We start from the raw sequence: 14,172 nt of genomic DNA, 5'->3' as shown, positions 1-14,172 counted from the left end.
GGAGGTCAGATGCCTAGAATGCTCAAGATAATCACTAGAGGGAGAAATGTGGTGAAGACTCAAATGGTAAGTCCAGAAATTTAGAAGACAGAAAAGGAAGAGGCAAAAATAAACTCCAGCTGAATTAAAGACCTAAATTTATAAAACAAAACAAAAACTTCAAAATTATCTGAAAAAACATTATAGAATATCTTTATGATCTTAAGAATTTCTTAAATCAAATTATGCAAAAGCAGAAGTCATAATGAACAATTTTGATAAAATTGACTATAACAAATACTAAAAACCCCTACATAAATGACATAGTAAACAAGGTTAAAATACAGTGACAGACAGGTAAACAGGGAGTAGATACCTGCAAACATGCGTATCAGAAAAAAAATGGGTATCCAGCATCTGTAAAGGACTCCTACAAACCAATAATACTAAGATAAACAACCCAGTAGAAAATGGACAAAAGATATAAATAACCAGAAGAAATTCAAATAACCAATAGTACATATAAAAATTGACTCTCTCTAGTAATGAGAAAAATACAAGGTAAACTGACAATGAGATTCATTTCACATCTATTGGATTCGTTCCTAACTGGGCAGGTCTAAAGTCTGACCATTTTAAGTGTGGGGTATGTCGACACAAGATACCTCCAAACCTGAGTTTATTTGAGCCAAACTAACCACCGTTACCAGGAAGCAAAATCTCAAGTGCTCCAGAGAATGACAGTTGGCGGTTTCTTTTGTGCAGTTGGAATTAAGGAGGGACCTTAAGGAAGGTTACGTGGAGGTGAGAGACAGCCAGGTATAGGATAGTTCACAAGATTATGTGCTCTCTTGAGGGTGTTTATGTTTGGGAGGGCTCTTGAAAAGAGGATTACTTCTGGCATTTCAAAGGTGTGTTACCTTAGATGCACAAGAACAATGGATAAGGCTTAAAACCTTTTAATGAAATAGTAGAGCCTGGGGCATGACCAGGCACAACGACCTGCCCAGTTAGGAACGTGTGAGCTGATCACCCTGTCAGGTCACTGTCAGTTAGATTTATTACAGCGCCCCTTTTCTTCCACAGTGAGGATGTGCTAGGACTTTAATATCCTGTAAAATTGACACAATTGCTTTGGAGAGCAACCTGATGGTATTCACTCAAGTTGAAAAAAGCACATATCCTTTGATCCAGAAAGTCTACTGCCTTAGAGCAGTGTTTTTCAGTCAGTGGGTCATGTCCAGTATTTTACAAACATGAAATAGAATAAAAAATATATGAACTGGGTTTTGAAATAAAATGTATTTCTTACTATGAGTTATGGTTAAAAAAACAATCTGAAAACACTGCTTGTTTCATAAGAGAAACTTATAAATAAGAACAAGGAGACATCTTCGAGGATGTAGTGTTTGTATAATGAAACATTGAAAGCAATGTAAATGTCTATCGGTAGCAAATTAACAGACAAATTGGAGTGCATTCATGTGATGGAATCCCACCAAGCAGGTAAAATTAGTGAACTTGGTCTACATCATCACATGGATGAATTCTGCAAACAAGTTTGAGGGAAACAAAACAGAAAAGTGCCACATGAAACCAAACATTAATTTTTTAAATATTAAAGAATACCACACAGGGTGGCCAGTTTGCTCCGTGGTTAGAGCGCAGTGCTCATAACACCAAGGTCACCGGTTCAATTCCCACATGGGCCAGTGAGCTGTACCCCCCACAACTAGATTGAAGACAACGGCTTGACATGGAGCTGATGGGTCCTGGAAAAACACACTGTTCCCCAATATTCCCCAATTTTAAAAAAAATACACTATTTGTTTATTTACATAAATAGTTTTATATATAGTCAAAGTATTAAAAGTGGACAGCTATAAAGAAAGGAGTTACCCAAAGGAAAAAAGGGGAATGAGACTTGGGAGAAAATAGGTATGACATTATTTATTGATTTGGGATGGTAGATAGGTGAATGTTATAGTATTCTTTGTTCTTGTCATTTTAAAACATTTTTAACACATAAGGAAAAAGAAATGCAATTAAGAAGTTGTAATCTTGCTCAGAATTCTGAAAGAGTATCATAATACAAACCATTGGTTACTAAAATCTTTCATCCTGGATTTATTTTTCAGTGCCTTGGGAAGAATAACCTGCCCCAAACCAGTCTGTCAAACTCAATGAATTAAAATGTACTTAACGGTGGCAAATCACTGCAGTTATTATCTCTACTAGCAAGAGATTTATCTTTCTCTGAAGAGTGTAGTCTTTCTTATCTTTGTACATGCTGTTCCTTTTTCCCAGAAGCCATTCCTTGCAGTACTTGTCTGCCAGTCAGTCTCCAATTTATCCTCCGTGATCTAGTTCAAACCTGATTTCTCTTCATCTGGATGTACCACCACCAGAATTTATCAATTTACTACTCCTTCCATTAGCTCTCACTGTACTTTGGACATTTTTCTGTTACAACACCTATCACACGATAGTACAACTATTATTATTAAAGTTTATTGTTATCTAAGTGATTCATGATGATATTTTTTAAAAAATATTTTATTGGGGTTGGGGAACAGGACTCCACTGGGGAACACTTAGCACAATTATTTTTGAATGTCAATTTTCTCTACTACACCTCTGAGCTTTTTGAGGGAAAGGCCTGACCCTTATTTGCCTTTATTTTCCTGGAACCCAGCAGAATGGCTACAGAGCAGGCCCTCAAATGTTTGCCAAATGAACAGTAAATGCTGATGACAAGCTAAATTTTGGGGAGCTCAAATCTGGTTCCCATTTATTGCACCACAAATCTGGGACCACTTAAAGATGGCCATCATTTGGGGGAAGTCTGGTGGTTCCTCACTATCTCTTGTCCAGGTCCTTATAAAATAACCTTATTGATGTCCTTAACCTCCAGTCTCTTTCCACTGGAATCCATCCTAACTCCAGACTGATTTTTACAAAACACCAACTTGTCATTCCCTTGGGCAAAATGCATTATTATTTCTTACTACCTTTCAAATCAAATCCAAAGCTCTAATCTTCACACTTGAAGCCCCCAAGCAAATCTAATCTCCACATGAGACCCCCAACAGTCCTGCCTCACTTTAGTATTCCAAACAATCTCTCAATCATTTTATAATGTAACTATACTAGACAGGGATGGAATCTTTATCTGTCTAACCTCTGATTTACCCCAAGCAACGAGAACAAAGCCTGGTCTGGGGGAGAGGTCCAATAACTGTGGAATTAGTGAATAAAAGAACACAAAATATAAAGCAACTTCCTTTCTGAGAAATTACTTTAAGAGGAAAAATATTATCTTATATTCAACTATATAAGATATTTATTCGACTCCCGCAAGGGATGGTGGGCTGCGCTCCCTGCAACTAACAACAGCAACTGGACCTGGAGCTGAGCTGCGCCCTCCACAACTAAGATTGAAAGGACAACAACTCGACTTGGAAAAAAGTCCTGGAAGTACACACTGTTCCCCAATAAAGTCCTGTTCCCCTTCCCCCAATAAAAAAAATCTTAAAAAAAAAAAAAAAGATACTTATTCATTTAATACGTAATAGGTACCTCTTGTGCCTGGGGCCGTGCTAGGGATTAGAAATACAGTGAGCTTAGACTCAAATGGGGAAGAGAGTCATTAAAGGTATAATGCCACAGTTAATTAATGATCATTTAAAGTACTATGAGGGCTAAGTACAGCAGCTGCAAGATGAGTGACAGAGGAACCTAATGAAGTTAAGGGAGGATTAAATGACTTGCTACACATAAAACACTAAAAACAATGATGGCACATAGTACCTGTTCAATAAATGTTAGCTATTATTACCATTTCAGCTAGACCCTGAAAGACAAGCTAGGAGGAAGGGAAAGAGTTCGGAAGAAACTCCAAGCAAAGAGCAATATGTGCAACAACCCAGGGACAGAAAGTTGCTTGGCCTATACGTAGAATTGAAAGACCAATATTTCTTAGCATAGAAAACTAAGGGGAAAGACACCATGAGACATGAGATGAGTCTGGGAAGGTAGGCCAAGTAAAGGAGTCTGAACTTTATCCTAGGAGTCAGAGAAAAGTTGAAAGCTTTTATAAAGGGGAGTGACAAGCTTAGATTTGCAATTTTAAAAGCTTTCTCTGGCTACAGCATGGAGAACTGGTTGGAGTAAGGCCAAAACAGATGTCAGGGAATACAGTCAGAAAGCTGCTCCAGTAGTTTAGATCAGAGGCTTGTAGCTTAGACGAGGGTAATGGCACAGAAGAGAGAAGGAAACTGGATGATTGAAGAAATAGAAGGCAAAACCAACAAGACTTTTGTTTCTATCGGGGCAAGGGGCACTAAATAATTAATAAATATTGAATTCCTGTGTTCCTGCCATATTGTTTCACTGCATGAAATGTCTCTCCTCCACTTCATCCTTCCAGGCACAGTTCCTTCTCTCCTCCGCAAAACTCGGATTGACCTTGTCCCTTCTTTCCCAATGTTCTAGAATTTTAGAACTGAACATTCTTGAGAAATATACAGTAGTTGAAATTGCCTTAGAACTTGCCTGAAGACAGAGATCATTGTTTAGTTAACTTTGTATCCCAGCCACCCCATCTACCTAACACTCATGGAGAGCCACCCACTTACAGAACTTTTCCTGACTACATGAGTGGTACAATTATAAACAGCCTATGCTAATACAAACCGCTGTGACCCCTAAAGTGTTACAGCGATGGGAGAGATTTCACAACCATCTTCTTGGAGCTTCACAAAACTCTTATAAAATCGGTACTATTATAAAGGAAATAAAGCTCAAGAGCTGAAGTGACATGTCCAAAATCACACATACATTAAAGGAAGTGGCAGGGCTAAGATCTCCTAGCTCCAAACGAGGTGCTCTCTCTACTACCCTCCATGGAAGGTAAATATTCTTATGTACTCAAGAAGACTTAAGTCTTGGAGTAAGCTAAATGCCACTTCTGGGAATCCTTCCCAATTTGCTACTAATTAATTTGTTCAAAACGTTTTTTGGGCACCTACTACGTCCCAGGCATGGCACCTAGTGTTGGGAGTAGGGTACCGCAGTGAACAAGGCAAGACGCTTGCCCTCAGTCTAGCTCATGCAACCGGCCAGACAAGAAAACAAATGTATAAACGATATAAGTTTTAAGTGCTCTAAAAAAAAATACACAGGGTGATAGGAGAAAATGGGTGTCCTTCGGTCAGAGAAAGTCTCTCAGAAAACTGACAACAGAGACCCGAGCTTGGTCTTGAGGAGGCGCTTAACGAAAGAGATTTTCCCACAAACCTAATCTGGGAAACGCCGACAAAAGTAAAAAGCGGACTTAGTTCGCACAGGGGCCGCTCCTAACCCGCCAACTTTCGCCGCCCGACGCTGACCGGCAATGGACAGTTCCCGGCCTAGTCAGGCCGTCACCACTAGAGGGCGCCGCGGGTCTTCCCAGGCCCCAGTAGGAGGAGCCGCGGCCCCAACCAAGCGCTGCCAAATGTGCGTCTGGCACCTACCGCGTCAAGGCCCCGAAGCCCCGGGTATGGACAGAGGGCAAGGGCGCCTCGAGGGAATCGCGAGGGGTCACTAGGCCCTCGAAAAGAGGACGTCCTCAATATCACAAACCATACCACTGGCACAAGCCCTCGCTCCCTCGGGGACAGCCCACTTCCGGCACTTTTACACCAGGAAGTACTGACTGCGTCCAATCGTAGTCCTTCTTCCGCACTTAGTCTTCAGCGCTCGTTCCGCGCGGGGTTAGCGCGGGGCTGGCTGTCTATGGTTACCAATCAGCTCTCAGGGAAGGCGCATGCGTCGTCGAAAGAACGCGACTACGGGGAATGTTGACCTGAAAAGGAACCCTTCTTTTTTCCCCTCCCTCGCTGAGAAGATGGCGCTCTCCAGGGTGTGCTGGGCTCGGACTGCTCTGTGGGGCTCGGCGGCCCCTGGACCTTATGTCACCCGAAGGCTGCAGCTTGTTCGTTCTGGACTCGACTGGGGGGGCCCTCGGTGAGGGACCTGGAGAGAGAAAAGCATTTTTGACGTTCAGGCCCTTCCAGTATTTCATCCTTGTTTGCGTGCTCTCTCTTGTCAGGGTTCCACGCTTTGGCCTTGGGATTTTAATTTTTCTGCTCAGAAGTCGCACCCCGATCCCCGCTAGTGATCTGGCTTCCTCTGAGTGCTCCATATAGTCTGAATTCCCCTCGTGTCCTGAGTTCATCTTTCAGCCTCCTTTTTTTCGTCTCAGGTTTTACCTCTACTTACCTCGATCCCACCTGTAGCTTTATCCGGCCGCTCTAGCCTCAGGCTCCAGACTCCATACCGCTCCTCGTCATCCCTGCCTGCCTGGCCTCTCATCTGTCTGATTTGTTTTTCTCTGATGCTTATCTCTTCTTGATCCCAAGATCTTCCTTGGATTTCCAAGGTTTCAGATCTTAGCATACATTCTCTGAAGCCTGTCTGTGTTTACATTAGGGACACCAGATGTGAAGGGGCTTCTAGGACTGATTCCCAGATAGTCTCTGATCTTCCTTGTAGGTCTTCAAAGCTTCACCTTTCTCCAAAGGCAGATGTGAAGAGCTTAATCTCTTACGTGGTGACCAAGGCAAAAGTGATTAATGGGAAATATCATCGTTTTTTGGGTCGTAATTTCCCCCGCTTCTATATCCTGTACACAACCTTCATGAAAGGTAAAAACAACTGAAATTGAAATCACTAGAATCAGCTCTTGGGCAATGTCAGAGAGTTAGAATAAGTGAGATAATTTGCAGGTTTTGCTATGGGAGTGTGAGCTGGGATGTCTTATGTTTCACAAATGCTTGAGCATTAAACTAATTCTTATAATTTAGCATTTCTTGAGGGTATTCCTAGAAAGGTATGAGAAACAACTCATAACACCCAGTGTGAATATAGGCACTTTTGCAATTTTCTGAACAATCCACCTGACTAAAGTAGAAATTTTTGGTGGTGCACACACCTGCCCTGTGATTTATCAGTTGCCTTAGCCCATAAGAAAATGTTTAATGCTTGACACAAATCCTAGGTAGCATGTTGTAGAAATAGTACTACAATACTTGGTTTCTGATTGTTTCAGTTCAAATCAGACCTCCGCTAGTTAGTAGGGGATGATACAGTGTATGGTATAGTGTCAAGTGACCACTCTGGAGCCAGACTGTTTGGGTTTAAATCCCAGCTTCTCATTGGCTGTGTGATTAGACTATTTAACCTCTCTGTCCCTTGGTTTTCTTATCTGTAAATTGGGGATAATGATGGAACCTACCTGTTCACCACATGGTTGTGAAGATTAAATAAATCAATACATTTAAAGTATTTAAGGCCTGATTTGTCATAAGTGCTCAGTAAATGTAGCTATAACTATTATACTCTATGTTTTTATCATAACACCAGTTACAATAAACTAGCACATTGTCAGCTTTGAATATTATTGTAATTATTACTAGCTTCGTGGACTTGCAAAATTGCTTATCCTTATCTGTAAAGTGGATATAAGAATGCCAGCTTTGTCTACTCCCAGGTTTATAACTAGGATCAGATGAGAAAAGGGTTTGCAAGCATTTTGGTTGGTTTGTTTTTAAACCTTTTATTATGGAAAAATGTAAAGCTATACAAAACTAGAGAAAATAATACAATGAACTTCCATGTACTTAACCTCACTTCAGCATTTAACTCATGGCCTTCAATCTCATTTCATTTATATAAATGCCTTCTGCATTATTTTGAAGCCAACATAGACATATCATTTCATTCATAATTAGGAAAGCATTTTTAGAAGCTAAAGTTCTACATAAATGTAAGAATTATCATAGAATGAAGAGAAAAATGCAATCATAGAAATATGTTGAATTACCGTAATTATAAAAGTGTTCTAGAAAGGAGGTAAGTTGCTATCTGGCTGGAGAATACATAGAGTTAATTGAACAAGACTTCCCGAGGTTAGGGATCTTTGTATTTTTATTTTAAAAAGGGAATGAGTAATGGACCAGAAGAGGGAGACTACTTCACAGTAGATCACAGAAGGCCCACTTGGCTAGAAGAAAAGTGATGTGCTGGGGGAAAAAAAGATGAGAAAAGAGATACAGGTTGGCCTCACAAGGGTTTCAAATGACCTAGTTTGAAGCTTTGATTTAGAGTGGTGTCGGGAGGGACAAGTATATGTGTTGTGGATGAACATGGAGTAGGAAGCTGTGGTAAGATTCAAACTGGGGTAACATCACACTCTGTCCTCTACTTTAATGAGGCAGGATTGCAGATGTTATGGGCTGATGCCAAAAAGGCTAGAAGAATAAAGGCAAATATGTGGAATCACAATATAAAGTTTCATCAACTTTCATACCGGGAGATGGAGCATTTGAGACAGGTATGGGCCGGGGGCAGATATCCAGAAGTTCATGGTGAGGTGATTAATGTTAACCAGAATCTCAACTTTTTTTCTTTCCTATGTTGTTCACCACCAATCAAGCTTTTGCCCTTTGCCGTGAGATCAAACTGTTGAACTAACTGAGAGCATCAGATTATTGATCAGAATTGGGTTCTGTCAGAGTTGTAGCCCTCCATAACAGAATTCCATAGAGTTTGTGGCACACTTTCTGAATAAAATTTGTAAACACTAAAATCTAATTTGTTTCTGGACATAAGAAAACCTGCAAGTATCCAAAAGGCAGCAGGAAAGCAGTATTTGGTGGTGACTTGACAGATAGTTTTGAAACAGTAAGAATCTAGGGCCCACTCTACAGATCAGGAAGAGTTCACCGAGGGATTTAGTATAATGTCAGGCCCTGTACTAGACATTATTTGGTTTACAAAAGTGAACAAATCAGGGCTTCAGGCCTCAAGGAACTTACCAACTAGAGGTAGATAGAAATAACCTTGATCCTTTGCTGGGCTATAATAGAAGTTCACTGTACAGTGGGGTGGAGGGATTGTCCATTGTATTAAGAACTTGAATTAAAACTGCATCTGTGTTTTTTTGTTTTTTTTTTTGCTTAGTTCCGTCGAGACATCACCAAGTGTTTTTTCCTAGGTATTGTTTCCATTCCACCCTTTGCCAACTACCTGGTCTTCTTGCTAATGTGAGTATAGACTTCTGTCTTCCCAGCATATTGAAGATATATAGAGGTGTTTTTTTCAATTACAGATTATTTTAAGAAGAATTTTGTATTTCAGAAGCTAGGCAGATGTTACCAAATCTCCTCTTCCAATTTTTTCATTAGCCCAAGGTTCACAAAAGCCACTCAGTAACACCCCTGAGTTACTGGGACAGCTGTGGGTATAGGTGACCTAGAATCTCCCTGTCTCTGAGCTGCCCCTTCATGATGTGAAATGAGATAATGAACTTTTCCATCATCCCTGGAGGCAGCAATCCACTCCCTGAGAGTCAGCAATTTGGGACAAATATTTTTCTTCAGGAGAGAAACGCATTTTATTTTCTGATAACGTAAATCTTTATTACTTTATTTCCAAAATGACACTTTTAAACTATGACCTTGTGTGTTCTTGTTATCTGTTGCTGTATAACAAACTTATAGCTTAAAACAAGCATCATTTTCATGATTTGTGGGTCAGGAATTTGGGCAGGCCACAGTGGGTGATGGATGCTTCTTCTCCATGTGGTGTTGACAGAGATCCCTCGGTGATACTGTGTTTCCCCAAAAATAAGACCTAGCTGGACAATAAGCTCAAATGCGTCTTTTGGAGCAAAAATAAATACAATACCCGGTATTATAATATATCATATCATATCATAGCATATCGGATCATAGACCCGGTCTTATAAGACCAGGTCTTATTTTGTTCCAAAAGACGCATTAGAGCTGATTGTCCAGTTAGGTCATATTTTTGGGGAAACACAGTAGTTAGCTGGTGAATGGACTAGTCTGGATGGTTTGAGGTCACTCTTATGTCTGGTGCCTTAGCAGGGATGGCTGCAAGATTGGGACTGTCAGCCAGAGTGCCCACATGTGGCCTCTTTAATATGGTGGCCTCAGGCTAGTGGGACTTGTCACATGGCAGCTCAGGGCTCCAAGAGTGAGTGTGTCAGCAAGTAAGAATCTGCATGACCTTTCGTAAGCTAGCTTTAGAGGTCACAAAGACTCACTTTGGCTCTTTTCTATTGATTGAGTCAATCACCCAGATTTTCTTTTCTTTTTTTAAAAGTTTTTATTGGGGAGCAATATGTTTTTCCAGGACCCATCAGCTCTAAGTCAAGTCAGTGTGTTTTTTTTTCAATCTAGTTGTGGAGTTGTTTTCAATCTAGTTGTGGAGGGCGCAGTTCACTGGCCCATGTGGGAATCGAACCGGTGACCTGTGTGTTATGAGCACTGCGCTCTAACCAACTGAGCCAACCGGCCGCCTTCCCTACCCCCCACCCCCAATTTTAAAAAGGTACATAGACCTCAGTTCTCAATAAGAGGAGTGCCAGAGAATTTGGAGCTGTGTTTTCAAACCATCACACATGTGAAAAAATGAATTAAAAGCAAATTTGCCTTTTCCATTTTTTATACACGTAAGGACTGTGCTAATGTTTGAGGTTGTCAACATCACATGCAGTGTGAGCTGTAACTCTGTCCAAAATATGTTCTTAACGTGCTTTAGTTCCATGGGAGTCTTTTTATCCAATTGCTGCGTGCGAGGCTCTTCCACTGCTGCTTTCTGTCTCATACCTCAGTAATGTTGCTTAAAATTGTGCTTCAGTGTATCTTTAAATGTTGGTCTGAGATTCATTTGCAAAAACAGGACAGTGAGGTAGGGAAACAGTGTCTCCAACTGTTTCTAGTATTCATGTTTGCCAAATGATTTCTTCGCTCACTTTGAAAGATGCCAGTTTCAGCAAGTGACTTTGTGATTCCTTTTCCTCTCAGGTACCTGTTTCCTAGGCAACTACTGGTCAAACATTTCTGGACCCCAAAGCAACAAACTGATTTCTTAGATATCTACCATGCTCTCCGGAAGCAGTCCCACCCAGAAATCCTTTGTTACTTAGAAAGAATTATCCCTCGCATTTCTGATGTAGGACTCCAGTGGCATATGACAGAGCTGTGCACCAAGGTATTCCTACAAATTCACCCTTCCTACAAACTAGGAATCATGTTAGATCCAATTTACAGTAAAACTAGGTAAGAGGTCTCGTCAGGACCTTGCTAACCTCTACCGATCTCTTAACCTCTCCCAGATGCAGCGTGGTACCCACCCAGCAATACATGACATCCTGGCTCTGCGAGAGTGTTTCTCTAACCATCCTCTGGGCATGAACCAACTCCCTGGTTTTCAAATGGTGAGCGCTTTGAGGCTTTCCTTTTTCCATAGCCTTACCTTGCTTCCGGTCTCGGCTTTCGGTAATACTGTGTTGACTTTCTGTTTTGTTGTGCCACAGAAAGCCTTGAGTCGAGCCATGCTTCTCACACCTTACCTGCCTTCTCTCTTGTTGAGACACCGTTTAAAGGCTCATACCACCGTAATTCACCAGCTGGACAAGGCTTTAGCAAAGCTAGGGATTGCCCAGCTGACTGCTCAGGAAGTGAAATCGGTAAGAGCTTGATTGCAATATCAACCCTCAATCCTTGGTGGGCTTTTGAGTTCACAGAGCTGGGAGCTTACAGAGAGCTCCTTGTCGTGCTTGTTATAGCAAAACCCAAGTTCTTTATTCTCTCACCTCGTTTCTAGGTCTTTGTTCCTTAGTGAACTTAAGTAGTGGGGAAGAATTGTTCACAGTAATTTTGATTTATGTTTCTGATAGCCCTTCAAACATCAAGGACATTACGCTTTGGACCTACGTTCTAGATTATGTAGAACTTTTTGCTTGTCGTCATGTACATCATAGCTCAAATTGCCATGATGAAGATTTCTTGGGATGCCGTTGTAACTTATTTAAAGGAGCTTTGGATTATCTGTGGGTTTACACTTCCTTGTCCTACTGGTTGTGTAATCAAGGACCATTTCTCTTCTGTGTGTTGCAGGCTTGTTATCTTCGTGGCCTGAATTCAACCCATATTGCTGAAGAGAGGTGTCGAACTTGGCTGGGAGAATGGCTGCAGATTTCCTGCAGCCTGAAAGGTAAGACAGATCCCTATGGTCATGCCACAAAAATCCAAGTCATTTTTGTATTTTATTCTAAGATTATTTTGGAGTTAATTATCAAGTACTGTGAGACCCTTGTCTAACATATATGTCTAAGTGAAAGGGCAGAGTCGCGTGCCTACAGAGGCTAAGCAGGTCACGAGGTGGACTGCAACACAAGAGGGTGCAGTGGGGACCGCGGGGGCACAAGAGTGAGTGCATGCTTGTCCGAAGCCGTTTCTTCACCTCAGCACTAGTGATGTTCTGTTGAGAGGACTGCCCTGTGCCTGACAGTGTGTTTAGTGATGTCCCTGGCCTCTGCCCACTAGGTACCAGTCGTATCCCCCCATCCCAGTGTTGACAGCCAAGAATGTTTCCAAGTATCACCCCATATCCAGGTGGGAGGGGAGAGCAAAACTGTCCCAGTTGAGGAGGACTGGATAAAAGGCATTCAAATGCCAAACAAAAACATTCAATTGGCTAAATAAAAAGTCTCTAAGGGCGGGTATTAGGCCTGTGGGTCTCCTGTTTGGAACCTTTGACCAGACTTTGATGTTTCCTAAGTCTGTGAATATCATCAGGGTAGGCCCACTAGTCTCCTGGGAGCTGAGAAATGTCCCCAGAGTACCAGCTCCTACCAGAGGAATCTCGAGGGTGACAGTGGTGTTTAGTACTATCACTGTCTGAATTTTCTACTGCTGTCCCACAAGAGCCAAGAAATGAGGATTGTATGGTAGATAATCATATAATCTACCAGGAGTAGATAGGACTATATGGTGGAAGGGAAGGACATTATACATGGGGCTGGAACAGAGCAGGGGAACTTGAGAACAATAATCTTTTAAAGTCACACCTCCCTGCCCTTGGTTTCCCACTTCTGGTTTCAAGTGCTGGACACCAAGGCAGTTAGAAGGCAAAGTGTTCCCTGGCCAAACCATTAACATTGATGGTGTTTTCAGAAGCTGAGCTGTCCCTCTTGCTACACAACGTGGTCCTGCTTTCCACCAACTACATTGGGACAAGGCGCTGAGTGAACATGGAGCGGATGGCATTGTCCTGAAGTCACACAGTGCAGCAGAATGGGACCAAACAGCACTTGTCAGCAGCCTGTGTGCACTGTTAGATGTGAGAGCAGAGGAGCAGGAGCCCCAGGCTTCAGTGTGGTACCCGTGTGGAAGCTGCAACTGAAACAAACCCCCTTACCACAGGTGGCCTGTGGGACGTGTCATCCTTGGAATTAACTGGAGCTGCCAGAAGCCGGTGTTCTGGGCTTGTACCGTGATACGTTAGGTTCAGATCCCAGGAAGTGAGCTTTTGCCCCAGGTAGGAATCCTCATTTGGCCTAGGACTTACCCACTGCTGTACTTTTTCAGCTGTGTTTTTGTTAAAGGCAGTTTCTGGCCGGTCAGGGGAGCAGCACTACTTAAATTGGAGCATTACATGCATGTACACCTGTGCTCCCCTCAACCCTTCCTGAGATGACCAAAATGGGGAGTTTTTTCTGGTCCCCATCACTGAGCTAACCACTCCATTTCCTTTTCAAATCCTTTGACTATTTTTATTTTTTAGTGAATGACTTATGGGAACATTCTAATGGAAAAGATAAAAGGAAACTCAAGTGCTTGTTGGCCCCTTCCCCAAGGTTTTACAGCCTTCACACCCCCTTGTCTTAATTTCTGGGCTGTGCTACAACCCCTGTGAGTCTTAAACTCTTTGCTACCTCCACTGTGGGGCAGCCATCTGACTGTAACTAACAATGGCTGCCTTCTCGGCCACGGATTAAACCTGTCAGGCACTCATTGCTGCCCCACCGGGGTAACCAGGGGAGCCCTGCATCACGATAGAGATTAGGCTTAGCTTCTCTGTATGTACATGCGTGACCTGTAGTTAACTATGTAAATGCATGAAGCACTGTTTTTAAACCCAAGTAAAGACCGCCTGAAGTCAATCGCTGGAAATTACTTACACATCCTCTAATCATTTTGCTAAGGCTCCTTCACAAGACTGATATAACCTAACTAATGGGGAGAGCATTGGTGGGAGTACAACTTTCTGATGGAATGCAAGTTACGAATTGATTTGAAGTTGATCCTCTTGATGGATTTTAAATGGTAACTAGGA

General features: G+C 42.0%; 1 protein-coding gene across 6 annotated transcripts; it reads left to right on the top strand.

The window, feature by feature from the left end:
* The first annotated feature begins 5,804 nt into the window (after positions 1-5,804).
* Positions 5,805-13,999, top strand: LETMD1 (LETM1 domain containing 1). 6 transcript variants are annotated; one of them, XM_019724558.2, is made up of 9 exons: positions 5,811-5,988; positions 6,517-6,668; positions 8,241-8,356; positions 8,986-9,068; positions 10,857-11,043; positions 11,168-11,269; positions 11,369-11,521; positions 11,952-12,048; positions 13,011-13,999. In XM_019724558.2, the coding sequence occupies exons 1-9, from the start codon at positions 5,870-5,872 to the stop codon at positions 13,079-13,081; spliced, it is 1,080 nt and encodes a 359-aa protein (XP_019580117.2). In that variant the 5' UTR covers positions 5,811-5,869; the 3' UTR covers positions 13,082-13,999. The 6 variants fall into 6 exon arrangements, with proteins under 6 accessions (XP_074181798.1, XP_019580117.2, XP_019580118.2 ...); XM_019724559.2 differs by having other exon boundaries at positions 5,818-5,988; positions 6,498-6,668; XM_074325696.1 differs by lacking the exon at positions 8,241-8,356 and having other exon boundaries at positions 5,838-5,988; positions 6,498-6,668.
* The last annotated feature ends 173 nt before the right edge of the window (positions 14,000-14,172 follow it).

Source organism: Rhinolophus sinicus, linkage group LG02, assembly GCF_036562045.2.
Source record: "Rhinolophus sinicus isolate RSC01 linkage group LG02, ASM3656204v1, whole genome shotgun sequence".
Classification (NCBI taxonomy): Eukaryota; Metazoa; Chordata; class Mammalia; order Chiroptera; family Rhinolophidae; genus Rhinolophus; species Rhinolophus sinicus.
The sequence above is the reverse complement of the archived record's forward strand: the minus strand, read 5'-3'. Positions and strand labels throughout refer to the sequence as shown.